Source organism: Gekko japonicus, unplaced genomic scaffold (genome assembly GCF_001447785.1).
Source record: "Gekko japonicus isolate JY-2015 unplaced genomic scaffold, Gekko_japonicus_V1.1 scaffold2937, whole genome shotgun sequence".
NCBI classification, from domain to species: domain Eukaryota; kingdom Metazoa; phylum Chordata; class Lepidosauria; order Squamata; family Gekkonidae; genus Gekko; species Gekko japonicus.
The window spans coordinates 116791-140723 of NW_015176065.1; the positions used below are offsets into that span (position 1 = coordinate 116791).

At 47.9% G+C, this 23933-nt stretch overlaps 1 protein-coding gene across 1 annotated transcript in view; it reads right to left on the reverse strand.

Moving 5' to 3' along the window:
- Positions 1-203: 203 nt before the first annotated feature.
- The window catches only part of DCAF12 (DDB1 and CUL4 associated factor 12), a 57884-nt gene continuing 34154 nt past the window's right edge, over positions 204-23933 (reverse strand). The window contains exons 5-10 of the mRNA XM_015426712.1: positions 22316-22376; positions 16939-17132; positions 12751-12816; positions 10656-10818; positions 3589-3767; positions 204-428 (exon numbers count right to left, since the gene is read on the reverse strand). Coding sequence (XP_015282198.1) covers positions 270-428; positions 3589-3767; positions 10656-10818; positions 12751-12816; positions 16939-17132; positions 22316-22376 — 822 coding nt within the window. The 3' untranslated portion in view covers positions 204-269. The remainder of the gene's footprint in view (positions 429-3588; positions 3768-10655; positions 10819-12750; positions 12817-16938; positions 17133-22315; positions 22377-23933) is intronic.

Genomic DNA, 23933 nt, shown 5'->3' on the forward strand with positions numbered 1-23933 from the left:
AAAAACTTGTTCAAAAATATACAAAATTTGGGGGGAGACCCAGCAGAAGACAACGCTCCCCCTTGTGGCGGCGCCCCCCTCCCCAAAGAAAAAGACAGATAAGTTATCCCCAAGTTGCATCAAAACCAGAAGAGAACAATGTCGTCACACAATTCCTTTGTTTTTGTTTTTTAGGGGGGGGGAAAAAAAAAATTGGGGGGTTGGGGGGGGGGGGGGTGTCGGGGGGGGGAAAAAATCGCACTAGAGATCCTGGTTTAGAAACAGAGTTATTAGCTCCAGAGACCGGCATAATTCCCATGGAGTCCAGACGGAAGTGGGCCTCCCGCCACAAAGAGCTTCGTGCCAGACGAGTCGTAGCAGTGGGTGTAAACAGCATTTGGGAAGAAGCTGATGTCGGAGAAGTAATTCCGCCAGGTTTCGTCATGATTCTGTTGAAGGAAAGCTCATGTAAGTTGCAGCCTGCACCGTTCTCAGACAGGACTTGCCTGTGTAGGCAAGGCGGGATATACATTGAAATCAATCAATCAATCAATCAATCAATCAATCAATCAAGGAAGGAAGGAAGGAAGGAAGGAAGGAAGGAAGGAAGGAAGGAAGGAAGGAAGACTTATCCTGTGACTGGTCTCCTTTATGTGTTCTTAGGTCCACAAATCTCCACTTGGCCCACATATCTCTCTTGCCTCCACCAAAAGTGCAGAAAACTCCCCGACGTTTTAAGGAGTGGGGCACCCCAACAGCAACATTAATGTAGAGGCCCTCCCAGCTGTCCCACCAATCAAAGAGGCTGGTCTGATAGGTTCACCCGACAGGGCCTTTTGAGCGGTAGCCCCACGATTCTGAAACGACCGAGGTGTGCCCGGCCCCCCTCACTTTGAATCTTCAGGCGGCACGGGGAAGATCGTTTTATTTAGGACTACATTTGACTAATTTTTATTTATGGGCCGTCCTAATTGAGGTTTTAAACTGTTATCTTCCATGTGTTTTATAACCGTTTAATTGATACTGTTCAGTTCTGCAAGGCAGAAAGGTGGCTAATAAATAAATTGTGGCAGGAAAAATCAGCGCGTTTGGGGAAATGTCTGTATAACAGCCTGGATTGGCTGAGGCCTCTCTGTTTGGCTCCTCTCCCATGAGGCTTTGCAGGCTTAGCTGCTGTCATCTCTCAAGCCTCTCTCTAGCCTGACAAGGCACTCTGCTTTCAGTAAGGTCACGATAAAGTATAAACACTGAGTTTGTCTACTGAAGGCTCTTAGATTCTTAGGATGAACTTCGATACGATATTTCTGACTCTTATTTTGACACATAACATCTTTGACTGTCTAGGGTAACTAGGGTATGAGTTCAGGGTGAAAGCTGTTCTCTTTAGTTTGATATCCTTCTGGTAAAAGTCTGTTAACCTTACGTCATCCATGTGGGCTGAACCCTATGGGTATTGAGAGTATAAATGGTTGAAGACATCTTTGCTCTGGGCTAGTCACCAATCAGCTCTCGGTGGGCTCTTGCTGACTAGACCGGGGCACTCTAGTGTTTCATGCTAGTGCACTATGATTGTGTCAAAGTATTTTCTGCTGCAACACAAATATAGTATTCTCTGCTGAGGAGGCTGCAGTGGCTTAGAGGTTAAGACGCTGAACTGCAGACTGGAAGGTCGTTCAGCAGTTCGAGGCCCTAGTGCCTTGGGACGGAGTGAGCTCCCATCTCCGGCCCCAGCTCCTGCCAACCTAGCAATTCGGAAGCAAGAAATTGCAAGTAGATAAATAGGTACCGCTCCGGTGGGAAGGCAACAGAGTTCCGTGCATGCCGGCCACATGTCCACAGAGAAGTGTCCGGACAGTGCTGGCTCTTCGGCTTGAAAACGGAGATGAGCACCGCCCCCTAGAGTCGGATTAGACTGGCTTTCGAGCAAGGGAAACCTTTACTTTTAACTATTCTCTGCTGAATATGGAAACGTTGTGTTTTTATCCTAAAAGATTTGTAAGTGCTAAAGTGCTTTCTGTCCATAAGAAGCTTATATTGTAATAAACTGGTTTTGTTTAAGAACTGTGGTCTTTCTCTCTATGGATTCAGTCCCTGGCCCATCTCCACCCACCAATAAAAGAACTAAAGGGGAATGGGGAGGGTTCCAGGGAAATAGTCTTGGGGTCCCAGGATCCCGCAATATAAATAAATGAATGAATACACCAAACGCTTTGGATTTAGTTTAGGAAGTTCTTATGCTGCCTGTAATGATTCCTTGTTTTATGAGTGTGTGTGTGCCTTTAAATGCTTGGTTGGAGTGCATGGTTAGTAAACTAGAGTGATTGAGAGAGACAGATGTGCTGTGATTGATGGACGACAGAGTGTGGGAGGGGTTTCTGAAGTGAATCTGTGTGGGTGTGTCAGTGGGTCAATTATGAGAGACAGTTGGAAATCAGTTGGAAGTGATCAGTCAGAGAGTTAAGTCAGTGAGTGTTCAGTTAGTTCTGAGTGAGTTCTTAAAAAGTGCAATATATATGTCAGCCTGTGTGGCTGACATTTGGAAAGCGTGACTCCTGTTAAAGTTGGAACTGAGTGTCAAAACAAACAAAAAGTAAAGGGGAAAAAAGACAGTGCGTGTGATACATTTGACAGACATATTTTCAAGTCCCTTTATCCAATATAGTTACAAAATAACCAACCTCATATTTTGTTCTTACTTCAAAAAACCATCTCTTGTTCAAGTTTATCCCCGGATTTACTTCTATCTTTCCTCAGGACCACATAGATCCCTGAAAAGCCCCAACTCTAGGTCACCTCACCAGCAAAAGAAACAGAGAGAAGGTTTGGAAATCCTTAAATTCCTGGTGGCAGCAGAAACTACCCGGTTTACAAGAGCATAGAGCACATTTAAAGAGAAAACCAGTCCTCCCTAATAAGAGGCCGCACTGCCCCTCTAGAGAACCCGCCTGAAGAGACTTTGGATCCAAGGCCCCAGCCCAACAGAAACTCTATGACCGATTCCCCACAAGCAGCAGTGCCACCTTCACTCTTCCGTTTCCCACGGTCGTATTGGTCAATTTCACACTATTGGCCGTGCGGCCGCATTTTGACCCACATTTCTCCACGATTTCCTCCATGTCTTCTCAATTCTGTTTTTTGAGGGTCAAGAAGATACGGAAGAAATCGGGGGGAGATGCGGGTCAAAATGCAGCTGTGCAGCGAATAGTCTGAAATTGACCGATATGACCGGGGGACGGGGACGGGGGACGGAAGAGCAACGGCGGCACAGCTGCCCATGGGGAATCGGTATATGACAGCCAACCCCATCTTTTGAAAGGCCTGGGAGAAAGCGAGACAGTTTCAGAGGGTGGCTAAGCCAGTCTACAGAGGAGCCGCTAGTTCTGAGTCCAGCGGCACCTTAGAGACCAATAAGCTTCCCCTGCCTTTGACTCCCCTACCGGCCATGGAAGGAGGAAAAAGGAGAGCTTCTGATATTCCCATCATATAGCGTATCACCAGGAACACGTTGTTCGGCCTTTTAGCGTTAACCAGGACCAGACTCCTAGCAGGGGGGATGTCTGGGGCGGGCACACCCCCTCCCCACCCCGCCGAACGCTACAAGCCACTCACCAGCCAGCCTTTGCCAGTGGACAGCTTGAGGATTTCGTTTCCTCCCATATTCGGTCCGCAGCAGCTGTGCGGCGGCTTCTCGTCCAGGAACCTTTGGGCTCGGATGTCGTAGAACAGCAGCGACCCCTGCCCTGTCCCCACCGTGATGATGTGTTCGTAGAAGCTCACGGACCGAATCCCTGCCGTGGAAGAGGGAGAGGGGGAATGTCACTGCGGTCAGTTAAGCAGGGGACAGACGGGTACCCGCAGCTTTTCTAGGCTTTCCTAAAATCGGCTCTACTTTGGCTGATGTCGGCCGCCAAGGAGATGGTCTCAGGGTATCGGTCTGCAGCGGGAGAGCTCGAGGCGGAGCGTCAAACATCGCAGACTGGCAGAGAACACACATCTGACAAAGACAGCTTTGGCTTAAAAAAAAAACAACCCAGACTGCTAGGAGTGGAACCTCCATGTACAGAGGCAGTGTTATCTCCAACCGCTATAGAAGAAGAAGAGATTGGATTTATACCCCGCCCTTCACTACCCAGAGGAGTCTCAGAGTGGCTCACAAACTCCTTTCCCTTCCCCTCCCCACAACAGACACCCTGTGAGGGAGGTGGAGCTGAGAGAGCTCTTGACAGAAACTGCTCTTTTTCAAGAACAGCCCTTATCAGAACTATGGCTTGCCCAAGGTCATCCAGCAGCTGCGAGTGGAGGAGTGGGGAAGCAAACCCGGTTCTCCCAGATTAGAGTCCGCGCACTTAACCACGACACCAAACTGGATCTCTATAGGAAGGATAGACATCGTAGCGAGTAGCTGTTGAAGCAAAAAAGCTGCAAAACACAAGGGCTGTGTTCTATGGCTTCTTGGTCAAACAGTGTAATTATTCATCACCGCAAGCAGGCCCGTAGCCACGGTAGGGCATTTGGGGGCAGAGTCCTGCCGTGAACGAGCCCTGCCCCCCGGAGGATGCCAAGCCCCCCAGATCCCCCCTGTAGGGGTGGGGGAGGCTGGGGAAGGAAAGGGAAGCCGCCCTGCCACTTCTGGTCAGTTTCACTCCCAGCCTTCCAGCTGTTAGGTTTAACAGCTGATGGGAGGGGGAGTGAAACTGACCAGAAGTGGCAGGGCAGCTTCCCTGCTGCTACCCCCCCACACACGCTGTTGAGTAATCTAATTAAGTTATGGGTTCCCCTGCCCGAGCGCACGGGCCCCTGCCCCGCCAGCCAAAAATTTCTGAAATTAGAAGAAGAGTTGGATTTATACCCTGCCCTTCACTCGGAGTTTCAGAGCGGCTTACGATCCCTCCCCACAACAGACACCCTGTGAGGTAGGCGGGGCTGAGAGAGCTCTTTCGAGGACTGCTCTTGATAGAACAGCTCTGACAGAACTTGTGACTGACCCAAGGTCACCCCAGCAGCTGCTTGCGGAGGAGTGGGGAATCAAGCCCCGGTTCTCCCAGATCAGAGTCCGCCCTCCTAACCACTACACCAAACTGGCTCTCGAGTTTTGACTCTCGAAGGTGTTTTGACTCTCCTGATGGCCCCTGGTATGTTTGGCCACTGTGTGACAGAGCGTTGGACTGGATGGGCCATTGGACTGATCCAACATTGGCTTCTCTTACGTTCTTATGTTCTTATGAAGGCTTCTATCCCCCAAATTCTGTTTGTCTTGAAGGTGCTTACTGGACTTGAATTGAGCTGTTCTACTGGAGACCAACGCAGCTGCCCTATGAAGCTATAAGCACCAAACCAGAAGCACAGACTGTGCCCAAGTTAATGGGAAAACACCTCTTGTAAGCGTCTTCCCTTGGAACTATTTTAAGTGCCCGCTTCGAGCCAGGGAGCCGGCTGGTGCAACCTGAGAACATGACAAATTGCATTTTGATGCTCCGTGAAGGTAAAACACATAAGCTTCCCCCCCCCCCGGCCCCCAAACATGGGCAGAGTAGCAGCTAAGCACCAAGCGGTTTAAGGCTCAGCGGATCCACGCCCGTTCCACAACTTCACAGATTTATTTTCGTGTCCTAACCAACACGGGAAACAGATGGTAAGTCAGCCACATTATAATCCCGAAAAAGAATCAGGAAGAAAGCAGGCAGGGCTCTGACAGAAACTGCTCTTTTCAAGGACAGCTCTTATCAGAACTACGGCTTGCCCATGGTCATCCAGCAGCTGCAAGTGGAGGAGTGGGGAATCAAACCCGGTTCTCCCAGATTAGAGGCCGCGCACTTAACCACTACACCAACAGCACAAGGAGAGCCAGCTAGAGTCTAAAAAGGTAAAGGTTCCCTTGCTCGAAAGCCATTCAAATCCGACTCTAGGGTTGCGGTGCTCATCTCCGTTTCAAAGCCGAAGAGCCAGCGCTGTCTGAAGACGTTTCCATGGTCATGTGGCCGGCATGACTAAACACCAAGGCGCGCGGAACGCTGTTACCTTCCCACCGAAGTGGTACCTATTAATCTACTTGCAATTTCTTGCTTTCGAACTGCTAGGTTAGAACTGCTAGAGCTAGAGTCTAGCAGCACCTTAAAAGACTCACAAAATATGTGGTAAGGTAGGAACTTTTGTGAGTTACTGTTCACTTCTTCAGATACAGCTAAAATGGGAGTCCACCTGTCCTATATATTGGGAAATGGAGTGATTTCAGATGCCAGATGACATTAGCAGACAATAATAGGTGTGATTGGATTACGAGCAGAAAAGAGCAAGCATCCAGCAGCACCTTAAAGACTAGCAAAATAAGAGGCATCTCTCTGAAGAAGTGAGCCGTGACTCACAAAAGCTCCTGCCCTGCCCCACCCCATATTCTGTTAGTCTTGACAGTGCTCCTGGACTCTTGCTCTTTTCTACTGCTACAGACAGACTAACACAGCGACCCATCTTGATCGATCTCCATGGATTAGGTGTGATGTGCAGGAGCGTTGGTAATAAGACAGGAAACCTAAGTCTCAATTCGGTTCAGGGGGTGCATTGTGTTTGTTATTAGCTGCAATTCAGCAGTCTCTCCTTCTAACCTCCCCTCTGTTGCTGACCTCAAAGTGGAAGTTTTCTTCCAAAGGAATTTCAAAGGAAGGTTCCAGCTGTATCTGAAGAAGTGAGCAGGGACTCACAAAAGCTCCTACCTGGCCACGAATTTTGTTTGTTATTAAGGTGCTCTGGGACTCTGGCTCTTTTCTACTGGAGGTAAGGTGCAGCAGCTATTTTCTATCTGGCTTCTCCTCCTCCATCCACCACCCTATGTCAGAATTCCAAAGGTGCCTACAGGCTTAAAAGGGTTGAGGATCCCTGGACTGTACTAGGTAAAGGTTTCCCTTGCTTGAAAGCCAGTCGAATCTAACTCTAGGAGGACGGTGCTCATCTCCGTTTCCAAGCCCAAGAGCCAGCGCTGTCCGAAGACGTTTCCGTGGTCACGTGGCCGGCATGACTAGATGTCGAGGTGCACGGAAGGCTGTTTCCTTCCCACCAAAGTGGTGCCTATTTATCTGCTTGCAATTTCTTGCTTTCAAACTGCTAGGGTGGCAGGAGCTGGGACCAGAGACGGGAGCTCACTCCGTCATGCGGCACACTCGGTTCTCGAACTGCTGAACTACAGACCTTCCAGTCTACAGTTCAGTTTTATCAAGTTTGTCAGGGATCGGAAGGGGTCTACCGCAGAGGGCATGAAACAGTGTGGAGAGTAAGAGGATAACTCAGAACATTTTTAAAAAATGTAATAGAAAAAGTAGACAAGAACAGGATGAACCGTGGAGAGTTCATGGGTCTACACTTCTGCAAAAATCACCACAGGAGCGATTATTGCTTAGGTAATGACCAAGCGCCAAAGAACAGGGCACGAAAGAAAGGCCCACGCAGAGTCAGGGAGAAAAAACGCAGAGGCAGGGAGAAAACGACGAACAGAAGAGAGCTGCACAGAGCTGGCGCGATAAAAACGCAGTCTCCACATTGTGTTGCGTTGATAAGGGAATTAAAAGCCACACGCCATGCACTCTTCTGGTGCTGACCTGGCACACCAGTAATCTCTGCCGCAACACATGTCCCTACTCCCCACTCACTTGTAATGTAGGGAAGGGCTGCCATCGACTGCCTACGGGGGCACACGGCACAATCTCCACTCCCGTAGGTCACCAAGAGCACACTACGCCAGCTGCCCCGCAGACGATAAAGAGGGTTCAGTCACTGACTGGTTGCAGATATTCAAGGTCACTTTTAACCATGAGTGTGGACCAATGCTCCAGCTGAGCTGTGGAGTCTTGTGAGCAAAAATTCTACTTTGTGAGCTACTGGGCATTACGGTTGTGAGCGAACGATTTGGCTCCTGCGTGACTCAGTTTGCTCTGGAGCCATCCTGCCTGAGCTGAGACAAAAAGGTGTGGGCCGGAGGCTAAAAAACTGTGAGCTGGCTCACGCTAACTCGGCTTAGATGGAACACTGCGGACGTGAGGAGGTGTGATTAACACGTGGAATTCACTGCCACAGGAAGTGGTGGCAGCTACAAGCATGGGCGGCTTCAAAAGGGAATTGGATAAGCATATGGAGCAGAGGTCCATCAGTGGCTATTAGCCACAAGGTAAAGATAGGGGCTCTGGGGCAAGTGATGCTCTGTCTTCTTGGTGCTTGGGGGGGGGGGTCAACAGTGGGAGAACTTCTAATGTCCTGGCCCCACTGGTGGACCTCCTGATGGCCCCTGGTATTTTTGGCCACTGTGTGATACAGAGTGTTGGACTGGATGGGTCATTGGCCTGATCCAACATTGGCGTCTCTTATGTTCTTATGCCTTCGGAGAGACTTTACTTGTGCAGGACGTCTGGTAGACAGTTCTTCAATCACCCACAGAGGTGTCCCAGAACGTCTAGTGAATTCTGCTGCTTTGAACTTACCTTGTCAATGCTTCCAATATTTATTTATTTAAGACACTTTCACGCCGCCTTCTCACCCAGTCAAGGCAAAGAAGAGGAGTTTGGATTTATATCCCGCTCTTCACTAGCCAAAGGAGTCTCAGAGTGGCTTACCATCTCCTTTCCCTTCCCCTCCCCACAACAGATGCCCTGTGAGGTAGGTGGGGCTGAGAGAGCTCCCCCAAGGACTGCTCTTGAGAGAACAGCTCTGAGAGAACTTGAGACTGACCCAAGGTCACCCAGCTGGCTGCATGTGGAAGAGTGGGGAATCAAACCCGGTTCTCCCAGAATAGAATCCACACTCTTAACCACTGGCTCTCGACATTAAACCATTAAACATTAAACCTTTCAAACAATTAAAAATATTTAAAATTACAAAGTAATTCAGCGAGAGCATAAACAACCACAGGACCAGTGTTCCCTCTGAGCTGAGTAAGTGTGAGCTAGCTCACAGTTTTTTCACCTCTGGCTCGCACATTTTTGTCTCAGCTCAGGAGGGATGGCTCCAGAGCAAACTAATTTATGCAGTAGCTAAATTGCTCGCTCACAACTTTAATTTCAGTGGCTCACAAAGTAGAATTTTTGCTCACAAGACCCCACAGCTTAGAGGGCGCATTGCGCAGGACAAGGGAGAAGGGCCCAATAACTGTTATTGGGGGTATACCAAATGAAACAAAAGAAGTATTTACACTGATGGAGGGAGACAGAACGAAGGGGGGGGGGGGGGGGTCTAACGCTTCAGTGCCACAACCAAGAAGCCAGTTTGGTGTAGTGGTTAAGTGCGCGACTCTAATCTGGGAGAACCGGGTTTGATTCCCCACTCCTCCACTTGCACCTGCTGGATGACCTTGGGCAAGCCGTAGTTCTGGCACAGCTGTCCTTGAAAAAAGAGCAGTTTCTGTCAGAGCTCTCTCAGCCCGACCTGCCTCACAGGGTGTCTTGTTGTGGGGAGGGGGAGGAAAAGGCGTTTGTAAGACACTCTGAGACTCTCTTGGGTAGTGAAGGGCGGGGTATAAATCCAATCTCTTCTTCTTCTTCCTCTTTTAAGGGTCACCACCCATCTAGCCTTAGATGGCGGGATCAACCAAAGCCGGGCCTCCCAAAATTACAGGAATGAATGGGGAGGTTTATAAGGGAGAAGATACTCCTCAAGGCATGTTTGACTCACCATGTCCTAGTTCAGGGCCCCCCTCAATCTTTTGAAGCCTGTGGTCACCTTTGGAATTCTGACCCTGTGTGGTGAGCACAGCCACAAAATGGCAGCCACAAGATTGCTGCCGCAGGAGGAAGGGCCAACCACAAAATGGCTGCCGTAAGGTACCTTTGGTCACGCAGTCCTTGCGCTGCGGTGGCAGCTGCTGCCAAAGCAATAGTTTTAAGAAAATCGGCGCAGCCAATCAAATCTCCAATGGCCGATCAAAAGCCTTCTTGGGCAAACACCCAGGTGCCACGGTGCCCCCAGGAATGACGCTGGGCACTCCTGTCCAAATGTAAGCAAATCTCCATTTTTTCCCCAGGTGGCCATTTAGAGGAGGAGGAGGCGGCAGAGACTGGATTTATACCCCACCCTTCACTCAGTCTCAGAGCAGTTTACAATCTCCTTTCTCTTCCCCTCCCCACAACAGAAACCCAGTGAGTTAGGTGGGGCTGAGAGAGCTCTCTTGAGGACTGCCCTTGAGAGAACAGCTCTGAAAGAACTTGTGACTGACCTAAGGTCACACCACCAGCTGCATGTGGAGGAGTGGGGAATCAAGCCCGGCTCTCCCAGATTAGAGTCCGCGCTCTTAACCATGACACCAAACTTACACCTGCATGTCCCCCCTTCCTCACGATAAGGGGAAAAACGATGTGCATTTTACATTCAAATATGAACGTCCCCAATAATCCTCCAAATTAGCATCCATGATGACTTAAGACACAGGATGTTCCCTCTAACGTGTGGAGTCTTGTGAGCAAAAATTGTACTTGTGAGCTACTGGCATTAAAGTTGTGAGTGGGAGATTTAGCTACTGCATAAATTAGTTTGCTCTGGAGCCCTCCTTCCTGAGCTGAGACAAAAATGTGTGAGCCGGAGGCTAACAACCTGTGAGCTAGCTCACACTAACTCAGCTTAGAGGGAACACTGCACAGGACTCAAGACAACGGAGGGGGGAGGCGTCGCGGCCTCCGCATTCTAAAAAGGTAAAGAGCCCTTACCGCTGCCTCGCTCCCTGGAACAGACCGACTTGACATTGTGGGAAGGCTGCCGGGGGTCCAGGAACGACACGTGTGCCTGGGACCCCACCGCGTACACGGACCACTCCTGCCCATAGGCCAGGCACACGTTTTCTCGGCAGTAGGGTAATTTTGTCGAGAGCAACTGAAAGGAACGAAAAAGGCAATTCTTATGAGATTTAGTCGAAAGAACCATGATTACAGAGCTGAAGTCTCATGCAAGGACTATTAAATATTTAAAAACCTGAATGCATCCTCAAGGAAAGAAGAAGAAGAGGAGATTGGATTTCTACCCTGCCCTTCACTACCCAAGGGAGTCTCAGAGCGGCTTACAAACTCCTTCCCCTTCCCCTCCCCACGACAGGCACCCTGTGAGGTGGGTGGAGCTGAGAGAGCTCTGACAGAAACTGCTCTTTTTCAAGGACAGCTGTGCCAGAGCTTGTGACTGACCCAAGGTCACATCAGCAGGTGCAAGTGGAGGAGTGGGGACTCAAACCCGGTTCTCCCAGATTAGAGTCCGTACACTTAACCACTACACCCAACTGGCTCTCACCTTGGCCTATGAAAAGAGGAAGAGGAGGAGAAGATTGAATTTATAACCCGCCTTTCACTACCTGAAGGAGTCTCAGAATGGCTTACAATCTCCTTTCCCTTCCCCTCCCCACGACAGACACCCTGTGAGGTAGGCGGGGCCGAGAGAGCTCTTTCGAGGACTGCCCTTGAGAGAACAGCGCTTGTGACTGACCCAAGGTCACATCAGCAGGTGCAAGTGGAGGAGTGGGGACTCAAACCCGGTTCTCCCGGATGAGAGTCCGCGCTCCTAACCACTACACAAAACTGGCTCTCGAGAAGGGTTTGTGGATGAAAGCAGAGATGGATATCATTTCTCCAAGTGTCAAACACATTTATTTATTTATTTACTTATACCCCCTCCTTTCACCCCAATGAGGACCCAAAGCGAATTACATGCCAGACTAGATGGACCACTAGTCTGATCCAGCAGGGCTCTTCTTGTGTTCTTATAACAATTACATCTGGTCCAGCAACAGAACCAAATGACAGACAGCCACCTCTTGATACCACCTCGCCTCCCCTGCTTCTTCATGCCAACTGCACAATGCCAGTCAGCAGGGGTCATTTCCTGCAGAAGCGCGCAGGAAAGTAAAGAGCCCAGGGGGCGGGCACATGCAACAAGCCCCACCCCCTGCTCCCAGCAGCCCTCAGTCAGAGCAAGAAGCAGCCAGGTACGCTGCAGAACCCCCCCCCCACGGCCCCCTGGCCCAAAACAGTCCAGTGGCACCTTTAAGACCAAGTTTTATTCAGGTACAAGCTCTCCCTCCTCTGTGAGGACAGATATACACCTTCCTCCCCCTCCCCCAATAGCTAGCAATCCAAAACAGTCCAGTGGAGCCTGAGCGGTGGGTGTTGCCTCCTGACACACTTCCGGCGATGTCGGGGTGTGTGTGGCATCTGCAAATAGGTTATGCTAATGAGCTCCTGCACCTCTTTTTCTACGAAATGACCCCTGCTCAGAGGTATAACACAGAAAGACGGAGTACTCTCTGTGTCAAGGTGAGAAGAAGAAAAACGGCAGGCAGGTAATTTATATCTACTCAGGAAGGTGGGGGTATGGCTGAGTCATTATCTTGTAGGAGCTCCCCAGGCTGTGAACACCAGGTTTTTAATACTAGCCCTTTATCAGGCTTCTTTCTCACGCTTGCGCTTCTTGATTCCAGGTATCGGGCCAAGTTTGTTTCCCCCTCCCTGTGCCTATGATCCGGGAAACTCTGGTCTGAATCCCGTCTCTGCCGTGGAAGCTGGCTGGGTGACCTTGGGCCAGTCACACGCTCTCAGCCTAGCCTACCTCGCAAGGTTGTTGCTATGATGGCCACACGTCGGGACCACTGCAGGCCTGCCAGCTCCCCTCCAGAAGATGCACGAGTTGGGCACACGTTTTATCACTCCTCCACCCCACCCCACCCCGTGTGTCGGCTTGCATGTGTACCACCTGCTGCTATCGAGCCTGCTCACAAGATCCGGGAGGACGGGCACATGCGGGCATACATACGGAAGTCACCTTTGACAGCGTGTATTCAGCTTTCCAGAGATGGAAGTACCCATCCAGGGACACGGCTCCCAGCTCCTGGAAGAGGAAAAGAGAGCTCATCAGCCACGGTGTTGTACATGCCTTTAGGGTGCTGCACAGCGTCTCGTCGTTACAGTGATGGCCGTCGCCATCTTTGTTGTACATATTAGATTCCCTGTCAAAAATGAAGTCAAACGAGGAGGGAGATCTATGTTTCATGTCAATTAGCAGCAAAACAATTGGACCCAACAGTCCATCCAGAAACGACTACTTTCTTCTCAGCATATTCAGGAAATATGCTTCAATTAACAGGAAAACGATTAGACCAAATAACTCATCAAGAATTGACAGCTTTCTTCCTTTTCTTCTTCATCTTCTTCTTGAGCCTATTCTGAACATATTCAGGAAATACACGATATTTCATACATGGACTGACATCACCAAGAAAACAATGTTCAAACAGCATAATTGGTTACAAAAGACAGTGGTGATTTGAGTAATAATCCTCTGATTGGCCAGATATAAAGAAACATATATCTACGTCAAACTAAGTGTTTACTTAACCTAACCTAAATGATAATGGGCAAGGATTCTTCCTATCAGACTAAAATCTTATCTGACCCAGACATTGAAAGGTTTGCCCTAAGAACTACAGAATCATGAACTTTGTACCTATTATGTTCTCTGCTAACAATATCAGACCTACAAGAGGAAAGCCTTCTATATAACAGGCCTTTCTAACATCCTAATAAAATATTACTTAAAGAATAAATCTATAAAAACCAGAGAAATATGAATATGAACAATCAAGAAGAAAAAAACCTATATATATATATAAAAAATCTTTATATTCCCATCCATACTACAACGGGACATTCTCTAACGTACGGTCACGTAAAACACCAAATCAGCTCTGAAGAAGCCACTTGCTCTACTGTGGCTTAGTGGCCGGTAAACCACTCTGTATCACGGGTCTGGGGCTCAGTCCTCCTCTGCAACACAGGGACAGGAAGACTGGCTTAATTCACAGAATCCTTAGCCGCACTGAGATTATCTATGAAGAAGTAGAAGAAGAGGTTGGATTTATACCCTGCCCTTCACTTGGCGTCTCAGAGCGGCTTACGATCCCCTCCCCTCCCCACAACAGACACCCAGTGAGGTAGGCGGGACTGAGAGAGCTCTTTCAAGAACCGTCCTTGAGAGAACAGCTCTGAGAGAACTTGTGACTGACCCAAGGTCACACCAGCAGCTGCAAGTGGAGGAGTGGGGAATCACACCTGGGTCTCCCAGATTAGAGTCCATGCTCCTAACCACTACACCAAAGTAGCTCTGTTTTTAAGAGTGCTGAAACATTATTTCCGCCAGACTCCTCCAAACCATTAAAAACGAAAAAGGTGGTACTGGAAGGAACAAGGGATTAAAAGCAGGGGCGCACCACAAGGGGGCCTTCCACGCATCTCCGAATGCTTTTCAAGTGCAGTAGCACCTCACAGACCAACAAGGTTTTTGGGGAACAGGCTTTCAATAGTAAACGCTCACTTCATCAGTTAAGAACATAAGAACATAAGAGATGCCAATGTTGGATCAGACCAAAGGCCCATCCAGTCCAACACTCTGTATCACACAGTGGCCAGAAATACCAGGTGCCATCAGGAGGTCCAGCAGTGGGGCCAGGACATTAGAAGCCCTCCCACTGTTGACCCCCCCCCCCAAGAACCAAGAATACAGAGCATCCCTTGCCCCAGAGTCCCTATCTATACCTTGTGGCTAATAGCCACTGATGGACCTCTGCTCCATATCTAATTCCCTTTTGAAGCCGTCCATGCTTGTAGCCGCCACCAACTCCTGTGGCAGTGAGTTCCATGTGTTCATCACTCTTTGGGTGAAGAAGGACTTCCTTTGATCTGTTCTAACCCGACCGCTCAGCAGTTTCATGGAGTGCCCACAAGGAGTTCTTGTATTGTGAGAAAGGGAGAAAAGTACCTCTTTCTCTACCTGCTCTTTCCCATGAATAATCTTATAAACCTCAATCATGTCACCCCTCAGTCGTCGTTTCTCCAAGTTGCTTTCACATGGCTGTACAGAGCTTCCATTTAAAGAAGATATCCCCCCCCCCCCCGGTTGACAATTCAACCTTATTTAGGCTTCAGAACCAGAGAAACACAATTGAAAATGTGACCGCAAAGCACACTGGGACTGCCAGGTACCAGCTATTTTCAAGGCGAGTCTGATCATGCGGGACACCACCAGTGCTCCCTCTGAGTGAGTGTGAGCCAGCTCACGGTTTTTTAGCCTCCGGCTCACACATTTTTGCCTTAGCTCAGGAACGATGGCTCCAGAGCAATGCTCCCTCTAAACTGTTGAGTCCTGTGAGCAAAAATTCTGCTTTGTGAGCTACTGGCATGAAAGTTGGGAGCAAGCGATTTGGCTGCTGCATAAATCAGTTTGCTCTGGAGCCATCCCTTCCTGAGTTAAGACAAAAATGGATGAGCCAGAGGCGAAAAAACGGTGGCTCAAGTGGTTAAGACGCCGAACTGCAGGCTGTGGAAGGTCGGTAGTTCAGCAGTTCTAGACCCGAGTGTGCCGCATGACGGAGTGAGCTCCCGTCTCTAGCTCTGGCTCCTGCCAACCTAGCAGTTCGAAAGCAAGAAATTGCAAGTAGATAAATAGGTACCACTTTGGTGGGAAGGGAACAGCGTTCCGTGCGCCTTAGTCATGCCGGCCACATGACCACGGAAACGTCTTCGGACAGCGCTGGCTCTTTGGCTTTGAAATGGAGATGAGCACCGCAACCCTAAAGTCGGATTCGACTGGCTTTCGAGCAAGGGAACCTTTACCTTTTTAGCTCACACTAACTCAGCTTAGAGGGAACATTGCTCCAGACTGATTTATGCAGGAGCCAAATCGCCTGCTCACAACTTTAATGCCAGTCGCTCACAAAGTAGAATTTTTGCTCACAGGACTCCACAGCTTAGAGGGAGCACTGGACACCACCCGTTGCGGTGGCTCAGCACCTTCGCCACAGGCAACATAAGGCTATTAAGATCACAGCCACTATCCCATCAATCCAAGAAGCTTGTTTGGAGGGTACACAACACAGGGCCTTTTTGGTGGCAGCCCGACGATTACAGAACAACCTCCCACTGGAGGTGCGCCCGGTCCCACCGCTTTTGATCTTTAGGAGGCAACTGGAGATGGTTTTATTTAGGACTGCCATTTGATTAAATCAGGCCTCAATCCTGACTTTAAATGTTGGTTTTATATGTATGTTAATGTACTCTGTTTTATGTACTTTATACTTGTAATGATTCCATGTTTTGGTGTGTGTGTCTTTAAATATTGAGTTTGACTGCAGTAATGTAAGGATAGCGATAGGGGGAGATGAGTGAGCTGTGACTGGCTGATGACTGAGAGTGTGAGAGATGTTTTATGACAGAGTTCTGTGTGTGAACTTTGAAGAGACAGCATGGTCTGTGTGACTATGGAATTTTGCTTCTGGCAAACAGTTTAGTCTGAGTGACTATAAGAGCTGATTCTGTTCTGGGTGAATAAGACAAGGAGATTAGCCTGTTTGGCTATATATATAGATGAGAGAGAGAGAAAGATGAGAGAGAGTCTATGCCTGTCAGAGTGAAGTCTCAGTGGCTGTTTGTAACACCAAGTTTTGCCAGTTATATTTACAAATTCTTTTCTTTTCAGTAACAGTTCAAAATAACCAGAAACACCTATTTTGTTCTTTATTAAATAAATCCATTTTTATTTAAGCTTATCCCAGCAATCAGTTCAGTTCTTCCTCAGAGCCACATAGTCCTCTGATGTGCCCAGACCCTGGGTCATACTACCAAGAGAGAGATTTGGAATTTTTTAATTCCTGGTGGCAGGAAAAGGACACAAAGGTGGGATACAAATTCTGTACATTATGATTACTAATGATACTACTACAGATCCCCTCTTGGTACTCTAGAAGCATCAAGAGCTACAACGCCTCTTTGGAACTGGGAGTCAAGCTGTGGTTACACCCCTCTCGGCTGGAGGGAAACAGGTGTACGCAAAACACAGCTTCTCCGTCAGACAGCTAATTTAATTTTTATTTCCACCTCGCTCTGCTTCCAACCTCGTTGGGAGGAAGGCTACAGTTTTACACAGGCACTCTCACACTCCCGTTGGATTTTCTCTGACCTTGTTCCGGTTGTTGAAGGCAAGAGCCCGGACCTTGCAGTTGTCTGGATTGGTATTCTCCTTGGGGATGTCCTTCAGAGCCTTGTGTGTGATGTGAGCGTAGACCGGAACTCGGGACAAGTTGCGTCTTGCGTCGCTCTTGGCCAGGACTTCGTCCGTCACTTCCCACAGGCCCATCGAGCCGTCTCGGGAACCTACGGAGAGAACGTAACCCCGTCACGCATTAATACACACATCGTCCGTTGCCACAGTCCCCAAGCAAGACTGAACACGCCTCTGGGAAAGGAAGACCAAGGGCTCCACATTCATTATTCTAACCCAAATCTGAAAACATCAAACTGACATATACTGAATCAGACACTGGTCCATAGAGATCAATACTGCCTACTCTGGCAGCAGCTCTCCAGGGTCTCAGGCGGAGGTCTTTCACATAACCTCCTATCTGATCCTTTCATAACTGGAGAAGCGGGGGATTGAACCTAGGACCTTCTGCAGGCCAAGCAGATGCTCTACCACTGAGACACAGCCCCACTGCATGGCTCTCCAGGGTCTCAGGCCGAGGTCTTTCCCATCACCTCCTGCCTGGTCCTTTTTAACTGGAGATGCCGGGGATAGAACCTGGGACCTTCTGTATGTCGAGCAGAGGCTCTACCAGTGAGCCACAGCTCCCTGCCACGTTTTGCATTCTCTGTCAGTTAGGATAGTTTTAAATCACAGAAAGGAGGCCAAAACTTTGGAGAGAAACTTTCTAAACGTATGAAAAGTCTGCGCGCAGGTCTGAAGCTGCCTTATCCTGAATCAGGCCGTTGGTCCATCAAGGTCAGTATTGTCTACTCCAGCTGGCAGCCGGTCTCCAGGGTCTCAGGCGGAGGTCTTTCACATCACCTCCTGCCTGGTCCTTTTTAACTAGAAATGCCGGGGATTGAACCTGGGACCTTCTGCCTGCGAAGCAGAGGCTCTTCCACTGAGCCACAGCCCCTCTTTACAGCTCTCCAGGGTCTCAGGCGGAGGTCTTTCACTAGGCAACAAGTCTTAAGAAATATTAAATTCAGATAGGACGCTGATCTCAGTTAACATTCAGGCTCAAAATATGCTGCTATGTTTCTAATGGATCTTGTCTAGCACTTATGAAACAGAGAGCTTTTGCACCATTATAATATCTCCTGAAGATCAATTTTTTGAAACGTTATATAATCCGGAGACGACGTTGATTATGTACCTTGGTTCAAGGATTTTCTTATGATTTGTTTATCATGTTGTAGTGCTTCAGATTGCAATACATAGATAGCATTCTTTATAAGTCTTAATGACTGTTTGATTTGTGGGTCAGACTATCACGACGGTTGGCTTTATACTTGTTTACTGATCGGGTCGTGTTTGTCCAGATTTATTTTGTGATCTTGGGTCAGTCACAAGTTCTCTCCGAGCTGTTCTCTCAAGGGCAGTTCTCAAGAGAGCTCTCTGAGCCCCCCCTACCTCACAGGGTGTCTGTTGTGGGGAGGGGAAGGGAAAGGAGGTTGTAAGCCACTCTGAGACTCCTTCGGGTAGTGAAGGGCGGGGTATAAACCCAATCTCTTCTTCTTCTATGTTCCAGCAGATCAGGATTAGCCGATTAGGATAAAAATTGATAGCAAATTTTGCATCCCAAGGATGTCGTTTTTTCCTTCTTAAACCGTGTTTATTTATGAAAATGTTTATATCCCGCCTTTCCTCGTGGTTCAGTGCCGCTTACAACAACAGATTAAAAAATGGCTGCTATAATTGTTATTGTCACCCAATCAGTGCTGTTAATTTGAAACCTCCTGTTCTCTCACATTATTCGATCATCATTCCGGCACTTTAGGATAATTGACAAATGAACTGTTTATGGTCGTTTTAGGAGTGGGTTTTAATTGTATTTATGCATGGAATTTTATGTCAGCCACCTGGAGCCTGCCTCGGCGGGGGTATAAATCGAATAAATAAATAAATAAAAACCCATATTCAGTTAAAAACCAAAAATAAAATAAAAAGCTAAAGGTAAAGGTTTCCCTTGCTCGAAAGCTAGTCGAATCCGACTCTAGGGCTTGAAACATTTAAGCGATGTTAATGATCGCCTTTAATGTAACCAATTATCTCTTATTTTAATCCAAGCTATGTTAATGTGAGTAGTATATGACCACCACCTCCTGGAGTTTTAGTAGTTATCTTTACTTATTTTAATCTAAGCTATGTTAATGTAAGCAGTATATGACCACCACCTCTTGGGGTTTTAGTAGTTATCTTTACTTATTTTAATCTAAGCTATGTTAATGTAAGCAATATATGATCACCACCTCTTGGGGTTTTAGTAGTTATCTTTACTTTCTCCCATAGTTTATAGTGCTCCCTTCCCTATTTTTCTTGTAATTTTTGGAAAATAATTTTTTTTAAAAAAAAGAATCCGACTCTAGGGATGCGGTGCTCTCCGTTTCCAAGCCAAAGAGCCAGCGCTGTCTGAAGACGTTTCCATGGTCATGTGGCCGGCGTGACTAGGCGCCGAGGCGCACAAAATCTGCCCCCCCTCCCCCGTCTTTATGGTTCAAAGAAGCGCCACAGGATGCCCAAGGTAGTTCCCGATGAATCTCAAAAGCAACAAGGAAACTTCTAGACGTGATCTGCTCCGTATGTTCTCTGCTGCCTCCTGCCCCCTTGGCCAAAATCCCCTCTCCCTAAACCCCACACTGCAACCTCACAGCCCCACCTTCACTCCATGGCTGTCCCTTTTTTCATTTCCCACTAAACATCTCAGAACTGAATGACGACATTCTGAAGATCGAGATCCTGGATGCTACCTTATGGCACATAATGCCCTAAGAAAATTACGGCACAATTTGGCTTCCTTAAGCAAATGTTGTGCGGGGTGCTTACTGGCCCTGCCCTGGGCGGCCTGGGCTAGCCTGATCGGATTTCGGAAACTAAGAAGGGTCAGCCCTGGTAAGTATTTAAATGGGAAATCCCTCAAGGAACCCCAGGGTCGCTACGCAGAGGCAGGCAGTGGCAAACCACCTCTGCTCGTCTCTTCCCTTGACCTGGATGGCCCAGGCTAGCCTGACCTTCTCAGATCTCGGAAGCTAAGCAGGGTGGGCCCTGCTTAGTACTTGGATGAGAGGCCACCAAGGAACCCCAGGGTCGCTACGCAGAGGCACGCAACGGTGAACCACCTCCGCTCGTCTCTTCCCTCGAGACCCCAACGGGGGTCGACGTACGTCGGCTGCGACTTGATGGTAGTTCACCGCGGTGCCACTGCAGAAGACGAGAATGCTGTGCGAGGCGAGTGGTAACGGCGGCCAGATCAGAGCTTTCGCAGGGGGATTTTCTCCTGCTCTCGCGCTGCTCAGAACATGATTTATCCCAAGTCTGGTCTGCACTGACTGCTCCCATGGGCACTATTGCTTCCGACACCTATTCCAATCTGGGAACCTGCTCAAGAGATTACAGATGTGGTCTACACTGATATTGCAGAGTCAGCTGGAAGGCAGCGGGTCCTTATAGCAAGAGCCGCTTCTTAGAGAATCCTTGGCAGCCACGGCCCCTGTGGGAGGAACAGGGCTCTTGCTCCTGTGCACCCAAACCCTGCCAGAATCACAACACAGGGCGTGGCGTGTGTTATTCTTTCCTTTCCATCCAATAAAAGCCCTATGATACATTGATACATCAGTCTTGAGCAAATGTAAAACTGCAAAGCTACAAACTATACGCTCGATGGTAGGTAAAGGTAAGGGTAAAGGTTCCCTTGCTCGAAAGCCAGTCGAGTCAGACTCTAGGGCTGCGGTGCTCATCTCCGTTTCAAAGCCGAAGGGCCAGCGCTGTCCGAAGACGTTTCCGTGGTCATGTGGCCGGCGTGACTAAACACAAAGGCGCACGGAACGCTGTTACCTTCCCACCGAAGTGGTACCTATTTATTTACTTGCAATTTCTTGCTTTCGAACTGCTAGGTTGGCAGGAGCTGGAACTAGAGACGGGAGCTCACTCCGTCATGCGGCACCTGGGTCTCGAATTGCTGAACTACTGACCTTCCACAGCCTGCAGTTCAGTGTCTTAACCACTTGAGCCACCGCAGCTCCTACGCTCGATGGTACATGACACCATTAAGGCTAGGCCCATATAAACTCAGCTATGGACCCACACTATTGGAAGGGTTGTGGTTCAGTAGGAACACTGTTGGTGGGATTGTCCTTTCACAGTGTCTTTTTGGTCGAAAATCCTTGAAATGACAAACAGAATTCTTGGTTGTAAGATCCCAAACTCACCTGAAGCAATCTTGTTGAACTTTTGGCCGGACCTCTTTCATTCCAAACAGAAGGCTGAATTAGCAGCACTATTTCTGTTAGCGGCAAAAACTTTGATTGCCCAATCATGGAAATCGAAAAACACCCCTTCTATTCAGCAATGGTTCCTAAAACTTTGGGACATAGCCACAATGTACAAACTAGCTATTCAAATCCGAAAATCTGAATTACCCTCTTTGAGAGATAATTTTGTGGAAAAGTGGTTTTCCTTTTTTAAAAAAACATCTCAACCTCAGGGAATAAAAATTGTACTTTACCCAAAAAAAATACGTTGATGTTATATATTAAACTTATAAAGGTAATTATTATTATAGTAAATTTGTAAAGATGTAAAAGAGAAAGTTCATGTTATAACAAAATGTTGTATTGTTAAACTTTTTATATAGTTATATTTTTATTTTGGTTTTGTAGTAATGTTGTTAAATTTAAAAACTTAATAAAAAAATTAAGTTAAAAAAACAACCAGTCTTGAGCAGTGGAAAGAAGAAGGAGAGCAACAACAGCAATTGGGTTTATACCCCCACCCTTCACTCGGAGTCTCAGAGCAGCTCACAATCTCCTTTCCCTCCCCCTCCCCACAACAGACACCCTGTGAGGTGGGGGGGCTGAGAGAGCTCTTTCAAGAACTGCCCTTGAGAGAACAACTCCACGAGAACTTGTAGCTGACCCAAGGTCACCCAGCTGGCCACATGTGGAAGAGTTGGGAATCAACAGAGTTCCAGAACCTTTTTTTTATTCCCCCCCCCCTTTAATTCTTTTTTTAAATAAGTTTAAACGTTTATTAGTTTTCAGGATATAGATGGAGAATTTCATTTCCCTCTTGAAAGTTCCGGCACCTCATTTTCCAAAAAAAAAAAGCCCTGCTTCCGCGCCTCTTGCGGCGGCCATTTTGTGGTTGCACCCCCCACCACCCTGTGTCAGGACTCCAAAGGTGCCCACCGGCTCAAAAAAGGTCAGGGATCCATCGTTTTATGTATAGAATGTAGACATACATAGAGGCTGGCCTTTAAAACAAGCTGCCGTTTCCCTCAGGGAGCAAAGCCATAAAGCAGAAATGTCAACGTTACCAGAAACAGCCATGGTGTCACTGATCCACGCAATAGAAAATATCCAATCTTTGTGTCCATCCTAGGGAGAAAGAAGAGAATGAAAATGAGGACCCGGGACGATAAGGCGCCAAACGTCTGTTTGCGTAAGCACCGAATGCCGATAACTCTTCCTTAGGCAAGCATGCGGATTCTTCCCCAACAGGCATTCAAAGGTATCCGATGAGTGCCAGCGCTCATGTTCTTACACTGGTGGTGGAAAGCCCCGTCAAGTCACAACCGACTTATGGAGAACCCATAGGGTTTTCAAGGCAAATCCAAGTACCAACTAGTCAGCAGTGCGATGCGGTAGCTAAGAAGGCAAACGCGATTTTGGGTTGTATCAACAGAGGTACAGCGTCCAGATCACGCAAAGTGATGGTTAGACCTCACCTAGAGTATTGTGTTCAGTTTTGGGCACCACCATTTAAGGAGGATACAGACAAGCTGGAAGGTGTCCAGAGGAGGGCAACGAAGACGATGAAGGGTCTGGAGACCAAGTCCTAGGAGGAAAGGTTGGAGGAGCTGGGGAGGTTTAGTCTGGAGAGGAGATGACTGAGAGGGCTGTCATACAGAGGATGGGGCGGAGTTGTTTTCTGTTGCCCCAGAAGGTTGGACCAGAACCAACGGGTTGAAATTAAATCAGAAGAGTATTCGGCTAAAAACGGTCAGGGCTATTTTGGGGCAGGAACGCACAGGAACGGAGTTCCGGCTGGCTCCTGAGTTGGCCACGCCCAGCAGGAACTCATTAGCATAATAGGCCACACCTAACAGCAGACACTCATTAGGATTGGCTACATTAGGGGTGTGTGGCCTAACATGCAAAGACGTTCCTGCTACAAAAAAAAGCCCAGGGTTTTGACAACAAAGTAAACAGAATAAGAAGCAAAAGGTGGGTGTGGTTGGATGACCACACTTCTGGTAACATGTGGGGTGTGGCCTAATATGCTAATGAGCTGTGCTGTCGGGGGTGTGGCCTAATGTGCTAATGGGCTTCTGCTGTTGGGTGTGGCCTACTATGCTAATGAGTTCCTGCTGGGCTTTTTCTACAAAAAAAGCCCTGAAAACGGTCATTGCCTCGCTCTGGAAAACGACAATGGCACCCACACTTTCACAATGGCATAAAAAGTTGTGGGATTTGTATACCATGGCTAAACTCTCGGATAATCTTACGTGACTTGATAAATCAGTGTCTCCTACCATGTTTGTACCAACTTGGTTTCCTATCATAGAGTACCTCTCTAAGCCGAACAACATACCTAAAGTGATGGATATATTATGGTTGTGGTAAAATGAATTAACAATTATTGAATAATCAACACATATGTAAGCACTGTACGGTAATTTAAAGTCCTATCCACCCGGTGATGATATTGCAACTTTTGAGTGAAATCCAAGTATTGTTTATGTATACTGTTAAAGTGCAAAGAACGATGTAATGGTTTATCTTCTGATGTTAGTATCATATGTAATATGCTTTATCTTCATGACATTCAAGTTAATGTTATTATGGAAAAAATAAATAAAAACTATTGTTAAAAAAATGAAGAAGAGTATTCGGCTAAACTTTAGGAAGAACTTCCTGACAGTTAGAGCGGTT